The sequence below is a fragment of the Zingiber officinale genome, chromosome 3B, assembly GCF_018446385.1.
Source record: "Zingiber officinale cultivar Zhangliang chromosome 3B, Zo_v1.1, whole genome shotgun sequence".
NCBI classification, from domain to species: domain Eukaryota; kingdom Viridiplantae; phylum Streptophyta; class Magnoliopsida; order Zingiberales; family Zingiberaceae; genus Zingiber; species Zingiber officinale.
Genome location: NC_055991.1, coordinates 110514674 through 110537493, shown reverse-complemented (window position 1 = coordinate 110537493; position 22820 = coordinate 110514674). Strand labels below are relative to the sequence as shown.

The window sequence follows — 22820 nt, the reverse complement described above, 5'->3', positions numbered from 1 at the left end:
GTTGCTAAAACTGAGTCTGAGTCCAAAACCGAGAGCGTCGAAAACTGAGTCTGAGAGAAGTCACGGATCTGTATCCTTTTCGGAAGGGCCAAACAACATCATAAGTTCCCTAATTTCAGGTACTCAGCTAGATGACTTACAAAATCTAGTTTTATATTTATTAATAAAGCTGGCTAAATCCAACGTCCAAGTCAAGTCACTCCAAAAGGAGGTAACAATACTTAAAGAAGCGACTAACTTGAGTTTTTTGACTGAGCAAGTTCAGCAAGAGAATTTCAATTTAAAAACTCGAGTTAACTCAAGGACTTATTGGAACGGTTCACTTTGGGTTTCAAGAACCTTGACCTAATTCTTGGAAAACAAAGGAGCGTATACAACCGATCCGAACTTGGATATAAGGCTAAACATAAATTCAGATCTTATTTGTCTCTAGTAAAACACTCAAATAGAAACTTAGTCCAAGCATGGGTCCCCAAGTCTAACCTAATTAATCAAGTTATACTTAGTCAATATTGGATCCCCAAGGATCAAATTCATTATCTTGATAGACCTTATTGATGCTATGGTCCAGGGGGAGCCAATAAAAAGACCATTTTTATCATAAAATAAAATTGTTTGATGTTTGATTTACTGCTTTTTATTATTCATGCTTAGACTAGAGTAGATAAGGACTTAGACTTGATCTACACTTGACTAGTTAGACCCAAGATTTTCAGAAAAGAAATTAAATATTTAATTTCTTTCAAAGGCTTTGTCTAGAAGTGGTGGATGATCACATACCCAAGAAGACCTAGTGTCTCGCCGCAGCCTGGAAGTTAATTATTGAAATAGATATTTAATTAATTGACTGTTAAACCTTAGTCTAACTCAAATGTTGATCAATCCTTAGATTGTAATTTAAATTGAAGATTAAATCAACCATCTCACAAAACTATTAAGATTCCCTAATTGAAAATCCAGAAAAGGGCAAGACCTAAATTTAAAATATAAAGTAGTTAACTAAACCCAAATTAATTAAACTCAATTAAGTCAACTAAAAATTAATTCAGTTAAACTAAGTCCTTTTAATTAATAATTAATTTTAAAATCTAATTAATCATAATTAATTTTAAAATCATAATTAGTTTCAAAATCTTAATTAATTTCACAAGTATAATTAATTTCTAATCATAATTAATTTTAAAATGTTAATTATTTTCAAATTATAATTAAATTATAATCAAATTATAATTAGTTTAAAATCATAATAAATTATAATTATTTCTAAATCATAATTTTTTTTTAAAATGTTAATTATTTTCAAATCATAATTAAATTATAATTATTTTCAAATCATAATTAATTTCAAAATATTAATTATTTTTAAATCATAATTCAATTATAATTATTTTTAAATCATAATTAATTTCAAAATATTATTTTTTTAAAATTATAATTAAATCATAATTAATTTTAAAATTATAATTAATTTCAATTAATTCTAAAATCCTTAATCAAAATAAATTATTTTCAAATGATTTAATTTTCAAAATATTAATCATAATTATTTTTAAATATTGTCTAAAAAGTTTTAAAATTCAAAATTTAATTACTTAAACATATATGTTTTCAAATTCAAACTTAATTATTCTGAAACTCAAATTTAAAATATTTTTGTCTTCAACATTTTGAAATCTTCAAATTCAAAACTTATATTTTAAAATCTCAAAATTAATATTTTTAAAATCTAAATTTAACTTAAATTGTTTTTGAAATATACTTCTATATCATAAATAATTTTTAAAGTTAAAGATAAAATCAACTTAACTCCATCTCACACACAATCATAAGCTGAACATGCTTGACAACATAGAATGAGTGAGATGAAAAATTAGGAAAATAAAATATAAATTTTATGTTTATTTTACATACTTGGACTCTAGGACCCTCAAACATTTTTGACATTAATTAAGGGGGAGTGAAAGGAACATTAAGACATTAATTTATATTTATTTTAAACATAGGTTTTAAAAGTTAAACTTTTCAAAACTTTAAAATACTTTTGAAAGAGGAAGTTTAATTTTTTTAAACTATTTTTATAAATAAAAATAAATTATTTTTAAAAAACAAAAACTAAGTATTTGATAAAGTATTTTTCAAAAAAAAAATTACTTAGCTAAGTTTTTTTTAAAATATTTTTAAAGCTAAGTGTTTATCAAAATCTTTTTAAAAGCTAAACTTTTATGATTTTTTTTTTAAGCTAAGTACTTAACTAAGCTTGTATCAAAATTTTTTTTAAGCCAAGTACTTAACTAAGCTTTTATCAAAAAATTTTATAAGCTAAGTACTTAATTAAGCTTTTATCAAAATTCTTTTTAAGCTAAATACTTAATTAAGCTTTTATCAAAATCTTTTTAAAGCCAAGTTTTTATCAAAAGTTATTCAAAAACCTAAGTACTTGACAAAGATTTTTTGAAAAAGCTAAGTATTTTCAAAGCATTTCTAATTTGGCTAAGTATTTTTCAAAGCAATTATTTTCGAAGCTAAATTTTGCTAAGTTTTTTTGAAAAAGCTGACTCACTTTCAACGCTTAAAAATTAGCTAAGTTATTTTTAAGTGCTACCCTTTAGGGGAAGCTTAAGTTAAACAGAGTAAAAACCTTTTTGTCAAATAACCTTTTCTCCCTAAATTGTTTTTGATATATGGCAAAGGATAAGAGAATGGTCAAAAGTAAAGGGGAGTGATAAAATGCTATATTTTCTTTAAATGTTTTCCATTAAACTGCTATGTATTTACTTAACTTTTGAACCTGGTTGTCATAATAAAAAAAGGGGGAGATTGTTGGTGCAGGAAGCACTAGACGATCAAACCTATGTTTTGATAATGGCAAAGGATTCAAAAGTTAAGATATCTTGTTGTCTAATAAGGTTAATTGAGCTTGCAGGAAAGTCCTAAGTTGTCTTAGGTAAAAGTCCTAGTAGATTCTAAGCAGGCGGAAAACCCTAGGGATCCGGATATAGCTGAGTGGCAGAGAGGAAATTAGGAGGAAAAGACAGGGGCATTTAGGTCTTTTTACAAGCTAGGGCTTTAAAGGGAAGAGGGCTGGTTCGTGAAGAGGGGGGGCTGCTTTGGGCTTGAAGGGCACGGGGTGTTCTTCGAGCCGCAACCACCGCGACACAAGAGGCACTGTTGAAATCGCCGCCACCCCTCTCTTCTCCGGTCTTCCCCGCCATCGGCGGGATCAATCCGGCATCGTCCATCTTCACGTTCCAGATCAGGCGCGTTCCCACAGACGGCGTCAAATTGATCCCGCCATCGGCGGAGAAGACCGGAGAAGAGAGGGGTGGCGGCGATTTCAACAGTGCCTCTTGTGTCGCGGTGGTTGCGGCTCGAAGAACACCCCGTGCCCTTCATCTCTCCCTTCCTCTCCTTGATCTCTGCTGCCGCCTCTCCAAAAATTCCCCCTCCGCGGTGGTGGCGGCGTCCAACAAGCCCAAAGCAGCCCCCCCTCTTCACGAACCAGCCCTCTTCCCTTTAAAGCCCTAGCTTGTAAAAAGACCTAAATGCCCCTGTCTTTTCCTCCTAATTTCCTCTCTGCCACTCAGCTATATCCGGATCACAAGCCTCCCCTTCAAGTCTAGTCGAAGGAGGCGTGAGTCCGACTGACTGGACAGTCTATTGCAAAGAATTGAACCGCTCTCGATGTCAAAGCTAAATCGCTGAACCAATAATATAATGTCGCTCCAGCGATCGCTATAATAGTGGTGTCGTAGGAGATGGTAACGGTACCGAGCGGACCAAGTCTACAATCGGACCAATGCTGAGTGCGCAGCCGCGAAGATACCGACCGGACGATCAAAGCGATGCCGATCAGGTGGATAGACGCCGAGCAGAAGATGCTGAGCGAACGACAACGTCAAGCGAGTGCCAAAACAACAAGCAAGCGACGAGTGCCATGATAGCAGACCGAGCGGCACGATGGACCATGAATAGACCGAGTGGACAAGTAATGCTGAGTGCACGACCACGGAGATGCCGGATGAGAAACAAAAACATCTCTGCGAGCGATGACGATGCTGGGCACACAACAACGAAGATGCTGAGCAAGCGATCGGAATGATGTCGATCGGACGGATAGATGCGGGGCGGGCGATGCCGCGCGTGCGACCGGAATGATGTCGATCGGTCGGATAAATGCCGGGCGGACGATACAGCGCGTGCGACCGGAATGATGTCGATCGGTCGGATAAATGCCGGGCGGACGATACAGCGCGTGCGACTGGAATGATGTCGATTGGTCGGATAAATGTCGGGCGGACGATACCGCGCATGCGACCGGAATGATGTCGATCGGTCGGATAAATACCAGGCGGACGATACAGCGCGTGTGACCGGAATGATGTCGATCGGAAGAATAGATACCTGGCCGCGACGACTGCTCGACCCCGAACGGGGGAGATAGATATATGATGTGCTGGTCCGCTGAACTGGTCCGAAACCGGTGATGATCACTTGAATATAATCCTCCCAGCCGATCGGCTCGGGGGTCTTCGCCATCGAGCCCGTAGCAGCTACGGGCTTGTATATAATCCTCCCGGCTGCTAGGCTCGGGGGTCTTCGCCATCGAGCCCCTGGCTCGTATATAATCCTCCCGGCTGCTCGGCTCGGGGGTCTTCGCTATCAAGCCCGTAGCAGCTACGGGCTCGTATATAATCCTCCCGGCTACTAGGCTCGGGGGTCTTCGCCATCGAGCCCCTGGCTCGTATATAATCCTCCCGGCTGCTCGGCTCGGGGGCCTTCGGCTTCGAGCCCCTGGCTCGGATATAAACCTCCCGGCCGATCGGCTCGGGGGCCTTCGGCTTCGAGCCTGTGGCTCGGATATAAACCTCCCGGCCGATCGGCACGGGGGCCTTCGTCTTCGAGCCTGTGGCTCGGATATAAACCTCCCGGCCGATCGGCACGGGGGCCTTCGTCTTCGAGCCTGTGGCTCGGATATAAACCTCCCGGCCGATCGGCACGGGGGCCTTCGTCTTCGAGCCCGTGGCTCGTATATAATCCGCCCGGCCGATCGGCTCGGGGGTCTTCTACATCGAGCGTGTGGCTCGTATATAATCCGCCCGGCCGATCGGCTCGGGGGTCTTCGCCCGAGGAACTAATGCAAATCATATAACTGACAAAATAAATAACGGGAAAACTGACCGGGGTCATGAGAATGGCCGAACTCTCCGGCATCGTCCATCTTCACGTTCCAGATCAGGCGCGTTCCCACATACGGCGCCAAATTGATCCCTCCAGATATAGTTGAGTGGCAGAGAGGAAATTAGGAGGAAAAGACAGGGGCATTTAGGTCTTTTTACAAGCTAGGGCTTTAAAGGGAAGAGGGCTGGTTCGTGAAGAGGGGGGCTGCTTCGGGCTTGTTGGACGCCGCCACCACCGCGGAGGGGGAATTTTTGGAGAGGCGGCGACAGAGATCAACGAGAGGAAGGGAGAGATGAAGGGCACGGGGTGTTCTTCGAGCCGCAACCACCGCGACACAAGAGGCACTGTTGAAATCGCCGCCACCCCTCTCTTCTCCGGTCATCTCCGCCGATGGCCCCCTTGGAGCATCGCCGGGCTCCAGAGGTTGCCGACGCCGACACCTCTCGCTGCAGCCACTGTCGCAGCCGTCTCCGACCACCAGTGCCATCGTCCCGTGTAGCCACGACCACAGCCGTCTTTGATAGCCATCACCTCTAGCGTTCGACGCCGTCTACAGCTCCGGCGGTCGCCAACGACGCCTCCAGTCGTTGACGACACCTCTGGCCATCGCCGCACACCTCCCTGGCCGACCCGTCTCCACACGCCACAACTGGTGGGTTCCGCCGCCTGCTCATGCTTCCGCCCTTGCCCCTTCCAGCTATCGTCGGTGCTTCCGGCGGCCGTCGCCGCTTTCCCCAGCGGTCAGCGGCATCCTCCACCACTACTGTCACCTCCTGCGGTCGTAGGCGGTTGTGGGCGTCGCCATTGATTCCCGTATCTGCCTCCTTCACCCACGGGACAGCCATCATCGGACGGACTCAGATTTGTTTATTCCGATCTTCGAGTTGGGATAATGCTCAGTCATCGAGTAGAGGAGGTTCCCACCATCGGGTCGTTGGGTTTTACTCTATGCATCTTTATTATGATTATGAGCTATTTGTGCTATCCGGCCTGCGTGCCGCGTATCGGCCCGCGAGCCGTTATGTCTCAGCTTACATGCCGCATTCCGGATCCAGGATGCATCGGATTCCGTGCCGCCACCATTAGATTTGACTTCTCAGCGGGTTCACACCCATCTACTTGTCACGACCGCGATGACTTGATCAACACCACGACCAGCTCATCCATCCATCCGAGGGCGCCCCCCTGGGCCAGGGTACGTTCTCGTACCTTTTCTGCATTTAGTTAACTATTTTGTCATTAGTATTCGATTGCTCATATATCTGTGGGATTCGCCTCGAGCACCGAGGTACCAGAGGCCGGGGCGACCCGGTCGTTGGATACAGGTACAGTTGACCGGAGGAGGACTTCAGACGATCTGGTCAACATAGAGGACAGTTCACCACCGGGTCAAGAGGGTGCGGTCAACCCTCCAGACACGTCATACCGGCAGGTTCGCCTTATCAGCTTCCAGACAGGATCAGCTATGTATTTACTTAACTTTTGAACCTGGTTGTCATAATAAAAAAAGGGGGAGATTATTGGTGCAGGAAGCACTAGACGATCAAACCTATGTTTTGATAATGACAAAGGATTCAAAAGTTAAGATATCTTGTTGTCTAATAAGGTTAATTGAGCTTGCAGGAAAGTCCTAAGTTGTCTTAGGTAAAAGTCCTAGTAGATTCTAAGCAGGCGGAAAACCCTAGGGGGTGGTAACCCTAGGTGATGAAAAGTCCTAGCTACGGTTAGGTAGATGGAAAACCTTAGGGGGTGGTAACCCTAGGTGATGAAAAGTCCTAGCTACGGTTAGGTAGATGGAAAACCTTAGGGGGTGGTAACCCTAGGTCATAGGGGGTAGTAACCCTAGGTGGAAAGTCTTGCCGAGTTGAGCACTTGGGCAAAATTCTAGTGTCGAGGACTCTAGGTTGAAATCCTGGTGGTCGTGGACCGAGTGGAAGTCTGGGCGGGTTGTGGAGTGGACGTCCAACATAAAGACCGGAAGTTTCGGGCACTAAGCTAAAGTCTAGTTGGTCTTTGTTGATACAGTCTGACCTAGATGTTGTTTTGCTGTTGACACTGATTTAAGTTTGTATCATATATTTAACTCAGATTAATTACTAATCTAGGTTGACTTGGTTGACCTGATTGAGAAAGTCCTAACTGGGATGTTAAGTAGTTGGAAAGTCCTGGTGAGTGAAGCCAGGCAGATTGGAAATCCTTGTGAGTGAAGCCAGGTGAAAACCCTAGTGAGTGAAGCTAGGTGCAAGTCCTGGTGAGTGAAGCCAGGTGAAAACCCTAGTGAGTGAAGCTAGGTGCAAGTCCTGGTGAGTGAAGTCAGGCAAGGGAAAATCCAGATGGATCAAGGGTGATCGGACATCTGGTGTTGAAAAGTCCAAGAAGGAAGCTTGGCATGCGAAGTCAGAGAGGGCTCGGTAGCTCGTTCTCTAGGACCAGATGAAGTCGGAGAGGGCTAGGGAGCTCGTTTCTCCGGACTAGGTCAGAGAGGGCTCGACCCGATCTCTCAGAGGCTGGATCGGTCGGCGGACCGATCCAAAGGAAATTTGACACGATCGGTCCGCGACCGATCAGAATCTATCGATGGTTATCGGCGACATCGACGGTCGCGCACCGATCGAAATCGTCGCAGTCATCAGGATTTTACCGACGGCGAGACCGATCGAGGCTATAAGCGCTTGGGAAGAGCGAATCGATCGGTCTGGGACCGATCAGATACCTTACGGTGAGCCACCATTTGGTACACTGATCGACATCCGATCGGTCCGGGACCGATCGAGGTTCCCTCGTCCGCCGACCGATCAGCGATGATTCAGAAGCGTGGATCGGACCGACCCACGGTATTGTTTGTTTTGCATGCACTTTTTCTGATTGCCGTATTTGTTTTCACCCATCTGTTTTTAACCATCTGCTGTGAGTCTTTTTAGCTTGCAGGTTGCAGGTCACACTCTCATGGTTGAATTCAAATTAAGCTTCATTAAGAGAAGAAGACAAGTGCTCTTTTCACTGTGATTTGCTGCAACAGATGCATTTGAGACATCAACGTTCACTGGCGAATCTGATTGCGATTGGGCTGCGCTCAGTTTGACCTCTACTTATTGGTTCATATCTAGAGACGCCAGTGATTTCCATTGGCATGGGTTCAGAGAACCAGATGAGGAGGAGAGGTGATTGGCTACGCCTTGTTGGCAGCAGCGATTCTGCAGGCGGCGGTGATTCGAGCCAGTAAAGCAGAGAGACATAAGAAGGAAGAAGAGAGGTTCAGAAAAGGAACTGTATTCTCTGTTTCTTTTCGATCAATCCTTTGAGAAAGCAAGTTGGTGAAGCTGTGAGCTCCTTGCTAAGAAGGTCGTTGTGCGCTCTCTGCTCTGTTTTTTTCTCCGCGTGGCTGTAAGCTCATCTGATTATTCTTCTCAGCCACTGTAAGTCTTGTGCTTAATTCTATAATCAACTGAGACTCTATTGAGAGGTTGCTCCACTGAGAAGGAGACATCTTTAGCCGGATTTTGTCCGGGGTGTGATCTACCGAAAGATCAAGGAGTCGTCCTCCTTACGGACACGCCGAGGAGTAGGGGCAAGTTATCCCCGAACCTCGTATATCCTTGTGTCTGCTGTGTGTGTTTTTCTTCCTTCGTTTTAGTTTTCTACTTCCGCTGTGCTAACAAGTTTTTCTTTAAGAAAGATTGTATTTAAGTTTTCAAAGAGGCTATTCCCCCCCCCCCCCCCCCCTCTAGCCATCTAAGATCCCAACATGGAGGACTGGTCTAGCAATAGGTAACTTCTCCTAAGAGGAGTAGATGATGACACGATCCCCTGTGAGGGAACAGTAGCCATCAGTTAGACCTAGGATTTCCAGAGGAAATTTGAAATCAGAATAGAATAGTCCGAAGGCTGTCAAAAGTTGTCTTAATTAATTTTTATTTGTCTAACTCTATTTTGCAAGAGACTAACACTTTGTTGCAGGGTTAGATTTGTTAGAGTGTATACTGAAAGCCTAAGCTCTTGTAAACATTTATTTTGAATAAAGAATCACATTTGGTCAAATTATCTACATTTGTTTGTAGTTGCTCAATTAATTTATATTGTAGATAACATAATATGTGGTGCCACATACAGAAGATAATGTTATCAGTACCTTATAAATTATAAACAGTAGCTCACGACCAAAATGGAAAGGAACAAACCATTGGAAGGTCGTAGTGTAATTAGATATTAGTTTATCTTAACTATATAATTACACTAGTACACTTAGAGTGTATTGAGTAGGACCATCAAAGGTCGTTTCTTTTATACTGACTTTATAAAGAAACAAAGACCTCAGTTATTATGGAAGTGTGTGCTTTTAATCCTAATATAATAACAAACACATATATTTGATATTTATTTCTTTAATTTATCAATGGGTGAGATTTAGTTTGATAAATCAATAAACCCGATAAGTTGGGAAATGATATCACTTATAGTGTGTGTTGTTGATTATAGAAGGAAATTGTGTCCTAGTGATCTAGGTTGATAATGTCCCCAAGAAGAGCTCATAAGGATTGTCATGTTAAACTCTGCAGGTGGACTTAGTCCGACATGACGATAAGTTTGAGTGGTACTATTCTTGGACTAAGATATTAAATAAATAAGTTGTCAGTAACTCACTTAATTAGTGGACATTCGACATCTTAAACACAGGGAGATTAACACACTCATAATAAGAAGGAGCCCAAAAATATAATTTGGGATTGGTGCGGTAGTTCAATAATAGTTCTCTAGTGGAATGAATTATTATTGATAAAATTAAGCTGTGTGTTCGAGGCGAACACGGGATGCTTAATTTTATCGGGAGACCAAAACCAATTCCTCTTCTCGGTCTCTATCGTAGCCTCTTATTTATAGAGTACTATACCCACCTATACCCACCTTCATACCCATGTTGTAGGGGCCAACCAAGCTAGCTTGTGGATCAAGCTAGGGTCGGCCAAACCATTGGTTCATGGGTGGCCGGCCCTAGCTTGAACCCAAGCTTAGGTGGCCGGCCCTATTAAATTAAAAAAGAATTTTAATTTTAAATTTTCTTATGTGAAAGATATAATTTATTGGAGAGATTAAAAATTAAAATATCTCTTTTATAAGTCTCTACAAAAGATTAAAGAAAGAGATTAAAATCTCTTTCCTTATTTGTAGATTGGAAGGATATTTTATTTATCTTCTTTGTAAATTATTCACATGTTGAAAAATTAAAATTATAGAAATTTCTTTTTATCAACCATGAAAGGATTTTAAAGGGAAATTTTATTTTTTAAAATTGCCGAAGACAAATAAGGAATTTTTAATTGTTGATTGAAAATTGCCTTGTTTGCTATCCATGAGGTGGCCGGCCATGACATGAGGGATTAGGAAATTTTGTTTAATTTTTCTTAATTAATTCATGTCAAGGAAAGTTAAGGAAATTTTATTGTAATTAAATTTCCTTATTTGCCAAAGCAAGGATTATAAAAGAGAGGGTTTTGGGAGCTTTCAAGGTGAACAACCTCCATTATTTTCTCCCTCTTTTCTTTCTTGGTGTGGCCGGCCTCCTTCTTTTCTCTTCTCTCCATCTTGTGGCCGAACCTCTCTTCCTCCTTGGAGATCAAGTGGTGGCCGGATTTTAGCTTGGAGAAGAAGGAAAGAAAGTTTACATCCCTTGGAGCTTGGTTGATGGAAAAAGATCTTCATCTTTTGGAAGCATAGTGCTTGGCCGAAACTTGAAGAAAGGAGAAGAAGGTGCTTTGGTGGTTTCTCATCTCGGAAGATCGTTGCCCACACAACGTCCGAGGTTAGAAGAGGAATACGGTAGAAGACCTAGAGGTTTTTGCTTGCAAAAGAAAAGGTATACTAGTATTTAATTTTCGCATCATACTAGTTTTATCTTTATGTAAAAATACCAAATACAAGAGACATGCGATTCTAGTATTTCGAATTTGTTTTCGATGTTGTGTTCTTTTATTTTTCTTTTCCTTGTGATTTGATTATTCTTTTCGGTTGACCTAAAGTTATTTAAGGAAATTAAATATTAGCTTTCCTTAAAAGGCTTTGTCTAGGCAGTGATGGTTGCTCCCATATCCAAGAAGGTCATGTGCCTCGTCATGCAGTCCTGGAAGCCAATTTTGGAAATTAATATTTAATGGAATTAATAACCTAGGTGATTTGGATCGAACGTGTTAAGTTCCGCAGGAGATCCAAGTCTAAACCTAAAAGAACAAGTAAATTAAACTTTGGATCAAACGTGTTAAGTTCCGCAGGTGATCCAAGTTTAATTTAAAAGAACACATGGTAGCTAGGAAATGTTCAGACCTTTGTACAAAATTTTTGTACAGTGGAACCATTAGGTTTTCTGAGTAGCAACCAACAAGATTCGACCGAGATCGGTAGATCGAACGTTCGGTTCAGTCGACCAAACCTCCAAGCAACAAGACCAGAGTTCCAGCGAGTGGACCGGGTTCGACCGAGGGATCGGTCGATTGAACCGAAGATAAGCGATGACATGTCCGAGCTGAGTTGATCGAACCAAATGAGCTGGGGATCGTCGACCGAATGACGCATCAGTCGATCGAATGAAGAAAGTATATTTGAGCAGCAGAACTGGGAGGCGGACCGATTTAGGCGGGACCGGTCGACCGAACCTGGGGATTGGTCGATCGATCGACGGTGGGTCAAACCTGATCCCGAGATCAGGGGATCTGGATTTGGTCAAGCTCGGCTATAAAAAGGAGCCTCGACTAGCTCTTTAGAGTCACCGAAATTCAGACTACTTGCGCTCCTGTGTGTTGCGACGAAACGCTTCAACAACGCTCAACTGCTACGCCAACAATTGACGTTCCTTTCCAACATCTTTGTATTGTCGATAACTTAGTTTTAATATTGCAATTATAATTGATCTTGTAAAGATTTCTCAAGCTTATAGTGATTGCCCATCGAAAGTACTCTCACGTGTGGGCCTTGGAGTAGGAGTCGTCACAGGCTCCGAACCAAGTAAAAGAAAGCTTGTTAGCGTTGCTTGTCTTTTCATTCTTTATTCCACTGCATATTCTATGTGTTTTTATGAAATGAATGAATTAGCCATGAGTGCTATTCACCCCCCCTAGCATGTCTACGATCCTACACCATTTATCTAGTTTTGGGTTTTATGTCAATCTTGGAATTGGTAATAGATATATTTTTAAATGTATTTTTTCCAAATAGACATGGGTAAAAAAGACATCTCCATAAAATTTAGGAATTTTTAGATGTCTGTGGAATTTTTGTGGCATTTTTGAAGTTAGGTTCAGAATGTTGTCTAGGTTGAAAATAGTGTGCCAGTCAACTGGTGTAATTACCAATCGAATGGTAACAGTGCTATCGAACACAGAATATCTCTGTGAGTTTGTTTCGATAAGGATAGTCAACTGGTATTTTTGGTAGTCAACTGATACAAGCCTGAAACTATTTTTCAGCATTAAGTTTGACCGGGTCAACTAGCATTGGTGTATTAGGTCCTTGAGGGATAAATACACGAGTTTAGGGTCAGTTTAAATGATAAGTTTCGACAATTGGGGTATTGTTGGAAGCTTTTTAATGTTAGGCAAAGGGGGAGAAGTAAGGTTTAGTTGGAAAAATCTTAGATGCCTTTGCGTGTAGGGAGAGTCTTGTGATAGATTCTTAAATATCCCTATGGTAAAATTCCTAGCTCAATGGGGAGCTTAGGTGTAGGGGGAGCCTTGTGATAGGTTTCATTGCATGCTTGCGTAATTTTTTGGCGGTGTAAGTCCAAGTGTGTAGCCTTGGCAATGTAAACCATTTCCTTGGTAGTGTAAGTCCAAGTGTGTAGCCTTAGCAACGTAAGTTCATTTCCTTGGCAATGTAAGTCCAAGTGTGTAGCCTTGACAACATAAGTCTATTTCCTTGGCGGTATAAGTCCAAGTGTGTAGCCTTGGCAACCTAAGTCCATTTAGTATTAGCATATTGTTTTGCTATTATGTTTTCTCTAACTTAAACGTATTGGCAAACATCAAAAAGGGGAGATTGTTTGAGCAATCCCAATGGTCCGTGCGCCCATGTGTTTTGATATTTGGACAAAGGGTTTAAGTTAGGTTCACCCTTATATTTGATATGTGTATTTGAATTGTGCAGGTTTGCAAGATACGCATATGACTCAGTTTGATGGCTTCGGGGCTGGTGAAGGATGGAGCATTTGAGGGACCGTGGACAAAGCAGAAAGGACAATGGCTGAGGAAAGCGACTTTGAGGCATACGCGAAGGATGACATTGGGATGAGCCGCGGGCTTGAATGCATTTGAGGGACGAGAGCCAAAAGAAGTAGGCTTTAAGACAAGAGGTCAAGGCTGCGAGGAAGAGTCAAGTGAGTCGTAAGGGTGAGGGTCCGAGTGTTGAGAGATTGTATTTGGGATATTAGTCAATTGGTACTTTCATCAGTCAACTGGTGCAGTCGACTGGGAGTGAACAGAATGCCTCTGTTCGCTCAGCCAGTGTGCAGCAATCAATTGGTACTTTTACTAGTCGACTGGTATTGAGTCGTTGGGTTGTAACAGTCAAATTTTCATAGAGGGCAGTCGACTGACACTTTCACTAGTTGACTGGTAGGCGAATTTTCTAACCCGTGGCCTATATAACCAAGGCTTGGAAGCTTGGTTAAGGTTGACGAAATTAGACTTGGTTAAAGCCTAATTAGTAGTCAACAAGTGCTCAAGATTTCCTTGGTGTCCAAGTGTTCTTGGTTGGTGTTGTGGTAAAGTTTCTCCACCCATAAGGAGTTACTTGAGTAGCTGGAGTTTGTCTGGGGCTAATCTACCGACAGATAGGGATCATCCACCTTACGGTCAGCCGTGGAGTAGGAGCCCTAATCTCTGAACCACGTTAAAGAAAACATGTAAGTGGTTTGCCTTTTAATTTCTTTATCTTTAGCTTTCTTTGTATTCATATTAGTTTATATTTCCACTGTGCAAACTAACAATTGTAGGAAGCGATCAATTTGGGGGCGACGTCTATCCAACCCTCCTTCTAGCCGGTCATCCGATCTTCCAACAATAGGTGGCCGCAATCCCAAGCCACACTAGATTTAGATCTTGTTCTGAACGCCTATAGAGGACTCAACTAAAGTTGAGCAATCTCAAGCCTCTTCTGTTGTTGATTTGCCTAGCCCCAATCCTATGCAAGGAAAGACCCTTGCTACTAATAATTCTTCCGAGTGGTCAAGTGTGCCCTTAAGTCATGAGGTTCTTGAAGACAAGTTGCCCAAACATTTCTGACCTCCGTCGGTCAGAGAATATAGAAGCTCTATCGATCCTAAAGGCCATCTTCGGCAATTTGAATTCGCCACTTTGCTACACCAGTACACGAATGGAGTCAAGTGTCGAGCATTTTTAATCACCCTATTTGGTTCAACACAGAGGTTGTTCGACCGGCTCCCTTACAATTCCATTACATGATTCAAAGATTTCAAGAGGGTCTTCTTGCATCATTTTTCTAGCAGCTGAAGGTATCATAAAACCAACTTGAGCCTCTTCACCCTCAAACAAGGAGCAAAGGAATCCTTAAATTAAGTGGCTTTGGATATTCCCTCCGTCACCTCTGAAATACTAATGAGTGTCTTTTCTCAGGGACTCATTGATGGAGATTTTTTTTCATTCCTTGGTGAGGAAGCCCTCGAAGGACTTTGATAATTTTTTGGGGTGAACTGTAAAATATATTAATGTGGAAGAAGCTTAAGTTGCTTGAAAGAATAAAAATGAAGTACCTGTAAGTACCCTAGGTTATTTTTGATGTGATTAATCAAGTTAAGTTAAATCTTGCAGTTTTAATGTCTTGTGTTTGAGTGTGTAGCAACTTAGAAATAGAAGAAGTCGAGCGGAAGACACAGCTTGTGAGAAGGATGGCATGAGAAGCGAATCGACGGACTCGGTGCATCCGAGGAATGAGGTGTTGCGGAAGAGTACACCGATGGATGAGAATGACGTATGCAACGCTTGAGGGAGGAGAAGCCAAGTAAGAAGCCTACTTAAGGAGAAGGTCGGAGTTAGGTTCAGGTGAGCTCAACTCTGAACGAACGAAGCATCACCCAAGCGAGTGGGTTCAAAGAAAAACAAGTTGGAGGTTGATCTTGAAGACTCGAGGCGCCTCACTTATGTTTGAGGGTGCCTCGGGTGCCAGGGTTAGAGCTGTCCAACAAAGGTATGAAGGTGCCTCAAAGGTGTTTGAGGTGCCTTAGATGAAAAGGCACAATGGTGTTAGAGTAGGTGCCCTACAAAAATAACTGTTGGTTAGGGTTTTGTTGACTCTTGTAAATAAACAACCTTTATTTTAATATAATTCAATTTAGTTTGGCATTTACTTTATCTTTATACCCATGTTAGATGCATAGATAAAGTCTTTGAATATCCTATAGTGAGATGTGGTGATACATATGATGCTCATCGTGAAATACATTAATATTCACTGTATATTCTAAATTTGTTCCTAGTCAATTGGATTGTCTAATAAACAAGGATAAAAGACCGTTCGAGCTAGAGACTAACATCTGTGATGTAGTGTACCATATTTCATTGGTAAGGACATAGAGATGTTCAGGCATACAATACGGTGAGTTCATCGAACATCCCTCACACATACTTTCCAAGTGGTTATTATTTATCAAGTGGATAAGTCTTTGGTTGTAATTGTACACTAGTAGTCCTTATGACCCGGGACAATACTGAGACTTTATATGTTGGGGCTACAATTTGACTCATTTATTGACTCTATTAGGGTCATCAGGTGGTGAGATTGTGTGTAGTTACAAAACATATCAGAGTCAGTGTATTGTAGTCGGGGATTCACCACACACCTACAAGTATGATATCCTATGTAATATATTATTTTATAGGGTATATAGTCTCTAATCTGAGCTGTAAGATGTACTTTAGGAAAGGAGTTTCCTAGTTACACATGCAATATCACTATAAGATATATCATATGGTTGTTGAATCAATATACAATCCTCGATATACCAATTGTTGTAGATTACCGGGATATATGAGATGAAGGGACTAGACTGTACATTAACCATAATTGACTAGTTCTTACAAGTACTATTCAATGATACCTAGGGAATCATGGGGTGGTGCTGCTAGACGCTCTTACCATGATTCATTGGGTGCTAATCAGAATTAATTCTAACATCCTATAATTAAGGAGTTGATTATAGGATAAGGCTATTAAGGGTATGCCTGAATAAAGGAAAAGTACCGTTCTGAATCACAAAGAGTTGTGAACCCACGGATAACTATATCTCCGAAATATTGAGGATCACACAAGTATTGGTTTCTCTATTTCCCGTTGAGAAGGTCAAATTCAAGTAGTTGAATTTGATGAATAAATTTTGATGTGATCAAATATTATATTGACAAATAAAGTTTGATATGATCAAATGTTAGAGTGATTTCCAATCAATAGAAACAAGGAGAGTGGAAGAGTTCCACACAAAGACTATAAATTAGATTTATATTCTTGTAATAGTGAGCAAATGTGTTTGTCATGTTAACGATATTGGATTGTTGATATGATTACAATCGACTCGTATTATTGGGTTCTAGAAAAGTTCTAAAATTCCAATGGATAAAGATGGAAGAGATAATGGGCTTTCAAAGCTCAAGCCAAAAAGGAAATGTAATACATTAATGTTTGCATCATGAGGAAATGCAATATATTAAATATTGCATCATGGAATAAAAATAAAAAAAAAAATGGTTCAATGTGAGAATGAGAAAAAAAATTGTTTTTGTTTTTTTTTTCTACCATGTTCTCCACTTTCCCTATTCCTTATCTACACTCCTCCCCTAACTCCATTTTGTGCAACCACATTTTTTTTTTAAATGAGCCTTAGAGAGTTGAGTGGTGAAGCTTTTGATTTTTGTTTTTTGGTAGCCACCTCTATGGCTTCTTCTTGAAGAAAAAAGCTATACAATAGCCATCTTTTTGGATCTTGCTGAATTAGGACAACAAGCTTCTTCTTCCTCTATTTGGAGATTTTCAACTACCATGTCTATTCCTCCCCTTGGAGTTTTGGCATCCACATCCTCTCTTTTCTTTTGAGAAATTCAGCAGACATTCTCAAAGGAAGAAGATATAAATGTTCTCCCTCTCTTCCATCGATAAGGTCTCATCTCCTTATTGTTGCTTCTCCTCTTCAAGAAGCATTGCTGCCACCCACCTTCTTACAAAATTTTGGAAGGTGTAACCACTTATTGAAGGCTATTAAGCATCCCCTTGTGAAGGGGTAATTGGGCAGCCCCTTCCTCATCTTCGAGGAAGTTGTTTCAACCGTCTCGATGAAAAATGACACTTAATCTCTAGTACAATTAAGTGTTGGAAAGAGGACTATGATCATGGACCGGATTAGATGAAGGAAGTACGAGTTTGTGACAATTAACAAAGAGTTATTTCGCTACAACCAGAATAGTTGGAGTCATCCCCAAACACAGGATGTTTGGAAGGTATGTTTATGCTTATACTATGATTCATATGTATATTGATGCATGTGTTAATAGTTTTATTTAGGTTATGATTAAATGATCTAATATATCTATTTTAGATAGTTTAGGATGTCTAAATAAAATTATTAAATTAACATTATATGAATCAATCATATGATAGTTTATCTTTGTTATGCTTATAGGATCTTACTTAAATACTTAGATTGTAATGCATGCTTAGATAAAAATTATGCTTATGTTTGTTTAAAAATCCATATAAACACTCCTTTGATTTAATTGTTAAATTACAAATAAAATTTTAAATTTCTGTTGTGCATAGGAGTGTAGAAACACGATATCCAAATTTCAAATTCAGTTCCAATAGTGGTATCAAAGTCAGGTTATCATTATTTGTCATATAGACTTTAAGACAAAAGTATATATATTCTTGTTAATTAGTTTGACCACGTAAAATATTTGGTAACATATTATGGTGAAACATGATTTTACCAATAATAATTATTTTTCCAAAATTGATTATAGATAAATTGATTTGTTAATTTATTAGATAATCTTGCAGTCAAATCTAAATAATTAACAAGAACCATAGATCAATTATTTATTTATTTATTAATTGATACAAAATATTTGATATTATGTATATGATGTAAGAAGAATGATCCAATGACTCTCACTGATTGTTCATCCTTAAAATATGATATATTTGATATATAGTATTAGATATATGTATGCATATTATTTTATAACATAGTTGCTTGATTTCGACAAACGTACATAAAACATATTGATCCTGTCCGAGAGTCGGGTCGACGAAAGCTGGGGAGGTGGCGCTCACGTTGACTGGATGTGGACCGAAGGTGACGTGGGTGTTGGGGTTGCAAGGTTGCAAACATAGTCCCACATTGAAAACACATGGAAAAGATCATGGGTTTATAAGAGAAAGATATCTCTATTGGCATGAGGCCTTTTGGGTAGAGCCCAAGAGCAAAACCATAAGGGCTTAGGCCCAAAGTGGACAATATCATGTTATTGTGGAGATATCTAAATTCTTTTCGATCCTACAATTGGCATCAGAGCCTGGACTGCCAGAAGGTTTAACCACCGACTGTGCACAAGAGTTATGGTCTTATTGAACCATGTGAGTACAATATTGACCTCGAACAAAGAAAGTGGGGGCTCCTATGTTCGGATCAAGAGGACTAGACACCAGGCAGGAAGTCCTAGTTGCGGCTAGGCAAGGAAGTCCTAGTAAGTCGGGTGGACCGAGGGGCAGGAAGTCCTAGTTGCGGCTAGGCAAGGAAGTCCTAGTAGGTCGGGTAGACCGAGGGGCAGGAAGACCTGGTGGGTCGAGGATCGGACGTGGAAAGCCCGTGGTCCTTTGTTTGAGGGGGGGGGGATTGTTGGGGTTGCAAGGTTGCAAACATAGTCCCACATTGAAAACACATGGAAAAGATCATGGGTTTATAAGAGAAAGATATCTCTATTGGCATGAGGCCTTTTGGGTAGAGCCCAAGAGCAAAATCATGAGGGCTTAGGCCCAAAGTGGACAATATCATGTTATTGTGGAGATATCTAAATTCTTTTCGATCCTACAGTGGGCCTCCAACGAGCTAAGCCTGCAACCACAAGTTGTTAGTGCCGAGCTAGGGAGGGGTTCCCCAGCGATGACCCTCCGACGCTCAAGTCAGTCACCGACGGCAAGTGGATGAAGTAGAGAAGAGAAAAGAGCAGCAACGTAATTGTAGCTACAATATCGAAGAATATACCTCCGTCGAAATATGAGGGTCCTTATATAGAGCTCCAGAGATGTGTGTGCACGCTTCCCAAGGCATGCATGCTTCTCAGGGCATACTTGGAAAGGATGTGTTAGAAAAATGTGTCTGACGTCATACCTCAACAGCCCGAGCATATCGCTGACGTGACAGTGGAAGCTTCCACTGTACGCTTCTTTGTTTGACGATACCGCCGACCACATCGTTTGCCAGTAGCACGAGTTCCCAGAAGGATATCACCAGCTACTCCTTTTGTCTATTACTGGGCCGACCGAGGGAGCCGCTCGGCCAGCCTGTCATCCGGCTGACATCGCAACCGGCCCTGAGCGGGATGTCCACTCGGCCAATGGTCTGACATCTTGACTCTGTCCTGCTGAGTAAGGGAGCCATGCCTGCCTGGTCGGGGATGCGTCCATTGTTCGGTCGAGCGAGACAGCCGCTCGGCCCCAGTTCCTCCGCTTGAGTGTTGGAAGCTTGGTATCTGGCCAAGCTGTTGTATTGTCGGGTCGGGTAATCCCCACGCCGATCTGCCAGATGGGTCGTCCGATCGGATGGACTGCTGGGGCACTGACCACCTTGACCGTCTACCGGGCGGGCCCCACCTTACCACCGGATCACATATTATATCTTCTGAGTGATGATATAAATATTTAAATTAAAATCCCTCATTTTGAATATGATTCAAAATTTAGATCAAGTCATAAAGGGAAAAATAGAATAGTATATTTTTCATTGTCTCCTATCAACGGTGGTTGCATGATGAAAGATATCCACGGTCAATGTCTACCTCATATCATTGGAGAGGTTGGGATGCTGAAAAGCCGTGTCTTCCACTGACATAAATGATGTGGATTGGGTGAAACTCCCATGACTTTAGCTCATACATTGAGGGAGCGCATGGTGATCGTCCATGACAATCTAACATTGATGGGTCGACTTAACACTCAAAGATAATCAGCATCATATTATTGAGCCCTTATCAAACATGAGGCGAATTACATAGAGGTTGCAAATGATGTAATTGAGCTCTACCTTCTGGGAATTATGATCGGCTAATATCATTTAGGGATCATAATTGGCTAATTATGCTCTATGTACTCACTAAGGAAATATAATTTTCCGTTTCTATTAGAGGGTGATGGAAATGTCAAAAATAATGGGAGGTAATTCAAAATATAAAAATCCACATATTTTATCTTATGAATTATTTAAAATAATCAGTAATGTTAATTATTTATTTTTATTTTAGTATATTTTTGATACGACATCTCGGAATCCACTATCTGTGATACTTGATGATAATAAATTAACTGAACCTAACTATTCTAACTGGCTAATAAATTTAAAGATTATTCTAGTATCTGAAAAGATTGCATATACACTAGATAAGACACCTCCAAAAGAGGCTCCTGTTAATGCCACTCCTGATGAGTTGGCAAAGCTTAAAAAATGGTCGGACCATAATCTTCAAGCAATATGTTATATGATAGCTTCAATGTCAAATGAACTGCAAAGGCAATTCGAGGAGACTGTGGATCCTAAAGATATTCACATACACCTACAAGAGTTGTATGATACATAGACTTGTTCAATCAGGCACGCAATTGTCAAGGAGCTCATGATGGCTAGTATGCGAGATGGGGCTTCGGTCCATGATCATGGGGTTAAGATGATTGAGCTTATTGAAAAGTTATTGAACCTTGACTTGGTTATTCCACATGAGCTATCGACAGATATTATATTATTGTCTCTCCCCTCCTCATTTGACAATTTTGTGGTCAGCTTCAATATGAGTAAGCTAGAGGCTACTTTTGAAGAGCTAGTGAATATGTTTGCAAATTATGAAGCAACTATGAAAAAAGAAAAATCTATTTTCCTTGTGGGTTCATCTTCTGGATCTACGAAAGGACCCAAGAAAAAGGGAAAGAAGCATTTTGCCCCTATGAAGAAGATCAAACCTAATAAAAAGACAAGGCCCACAAAGATTAATCAGTCAAAACATGTTTGTTTCCACTGCAACAAGCCTGGACATGAGAGGTGTAATTGCAAGGAGTATCTTGCTCAGAAGTATTCTAGCAAAGGTATGCTCTATATAGAAGTTAATGTCTCTATTAACTCTACTTCTTAAGTATTGGATACTTGCTATGATTCTCATCTTTGCAATGATTTATAGATGATGACAAGAAGTAAAAGATTCAGAGAGGGTGAGACCTTCTTGAGACTTGGGAACGGAGTAAGAGTTGCTGTGAAAGCTATAGGAGATATTACTTTGACCTTGAGTGATGATTTTAAGTTGTATTTAAGAGATGTTTTATTTGTTCCAGATTTATTTAAAAATATTATTTCTATTTTTATGCTTGATGGATGAGGTTATTCTTATCTTTTTACAAAAAGTGTTTGCAATGTTTACAAGGATGAATGTTTGATTGGGATTAGTGAATTAGAAAATGATCTTTATAACTTAAAATTAAAATATATTCTAGTAAACAATATACATGTGCAATCAACAACAAAGAAAAGAAAAGAAGATAATATAAATCAGACACACCTATGGCCCTTGTCCTTACTGCCTTGTCCACGGTCCCTCGGATGCTCCATTCGTCACTGAACCCTAAGCCATCAAGCTGAGTCATATGTGTATCCTGCAATCCTGCACAACTCAAATACATATATCAAATACAAGGGTGAACCTAACTTAAACCCTTTACCCAAACATCAAAATACATGGTCGCACAGACAATTGAGATTGCTCCAACACCCCACTCCTCGGCTCTGCCGAACACTCATGGGGTTCTGCTCCCCATTCTCTCCTGACAAGCTAATGCTAATCAGACAGGCTCTCAAGAGGCCCCACTCCCCAACTTTATCGGATACTCATGGGGCTCTAGTCCCTATTCTCTCCGAATAGGCTAAGCCAATCGAACAGACTCTCTAAGGGCCCCATTCTCTAGATCTGCCGAACACTCATGGGGTTATGTTCCTTGTTCTCTCTCAATCAGTTAACACCGATCAAACAGACTCTCAATGAGCCCAATTTTCAAGCTTTGTCGAACATTCACAGGGCTCTACTCCCCATTCTCTCCCGACTGGCTAATGCCGATAGAACAAACTCTCAAGAGGCCCCGCTCCCTAGCTCCGTCAGACACTCATAAGGCTTTTTTCCCAGTCTCTTCCGTCTAACTAACACTGATCGAATAGGATCTCAAGAGACCCCACTCCTCGACTCTGTCGAACACTCACAAGGCTCTGTTCCTCATTCTCTCTAGATCGGCTAAGGCGGATCGAGCAGACGCTTAGGGGGCTGGTATTGTAGTTTGCTAGTTTCCCATAAAGCTCCATTCTCTCTTGTGATACTATCACAGTCCATTTAGGTATCATGAGA

General features: G+C 41.0%; 1 protein-coding gene across 1 annotated transcript; it reads left to right on the top strand.

Annotated features, from left to right (window-relative positions):
* The first annotated feature begins 20576 nt into the window (after positions 1-20576).
* On the top strand, positions 20577-21628 carry LOC122055112. Its single transcript, XM_042616501.1, has 4 exons — positions 20577-20601; positions 20797-20953; positions 21035-21519; positions 21612-21628. The coding sequence occupies exons 1-4, from the start codon at positions 20577-20579 to the stop codon at positions 21626-21628; spliced, it is 684 nt and encodes a 227-aa protein (XP_042472435.1).
* Positions 21629-22820: the final 1192 nt, after the last annotated feature.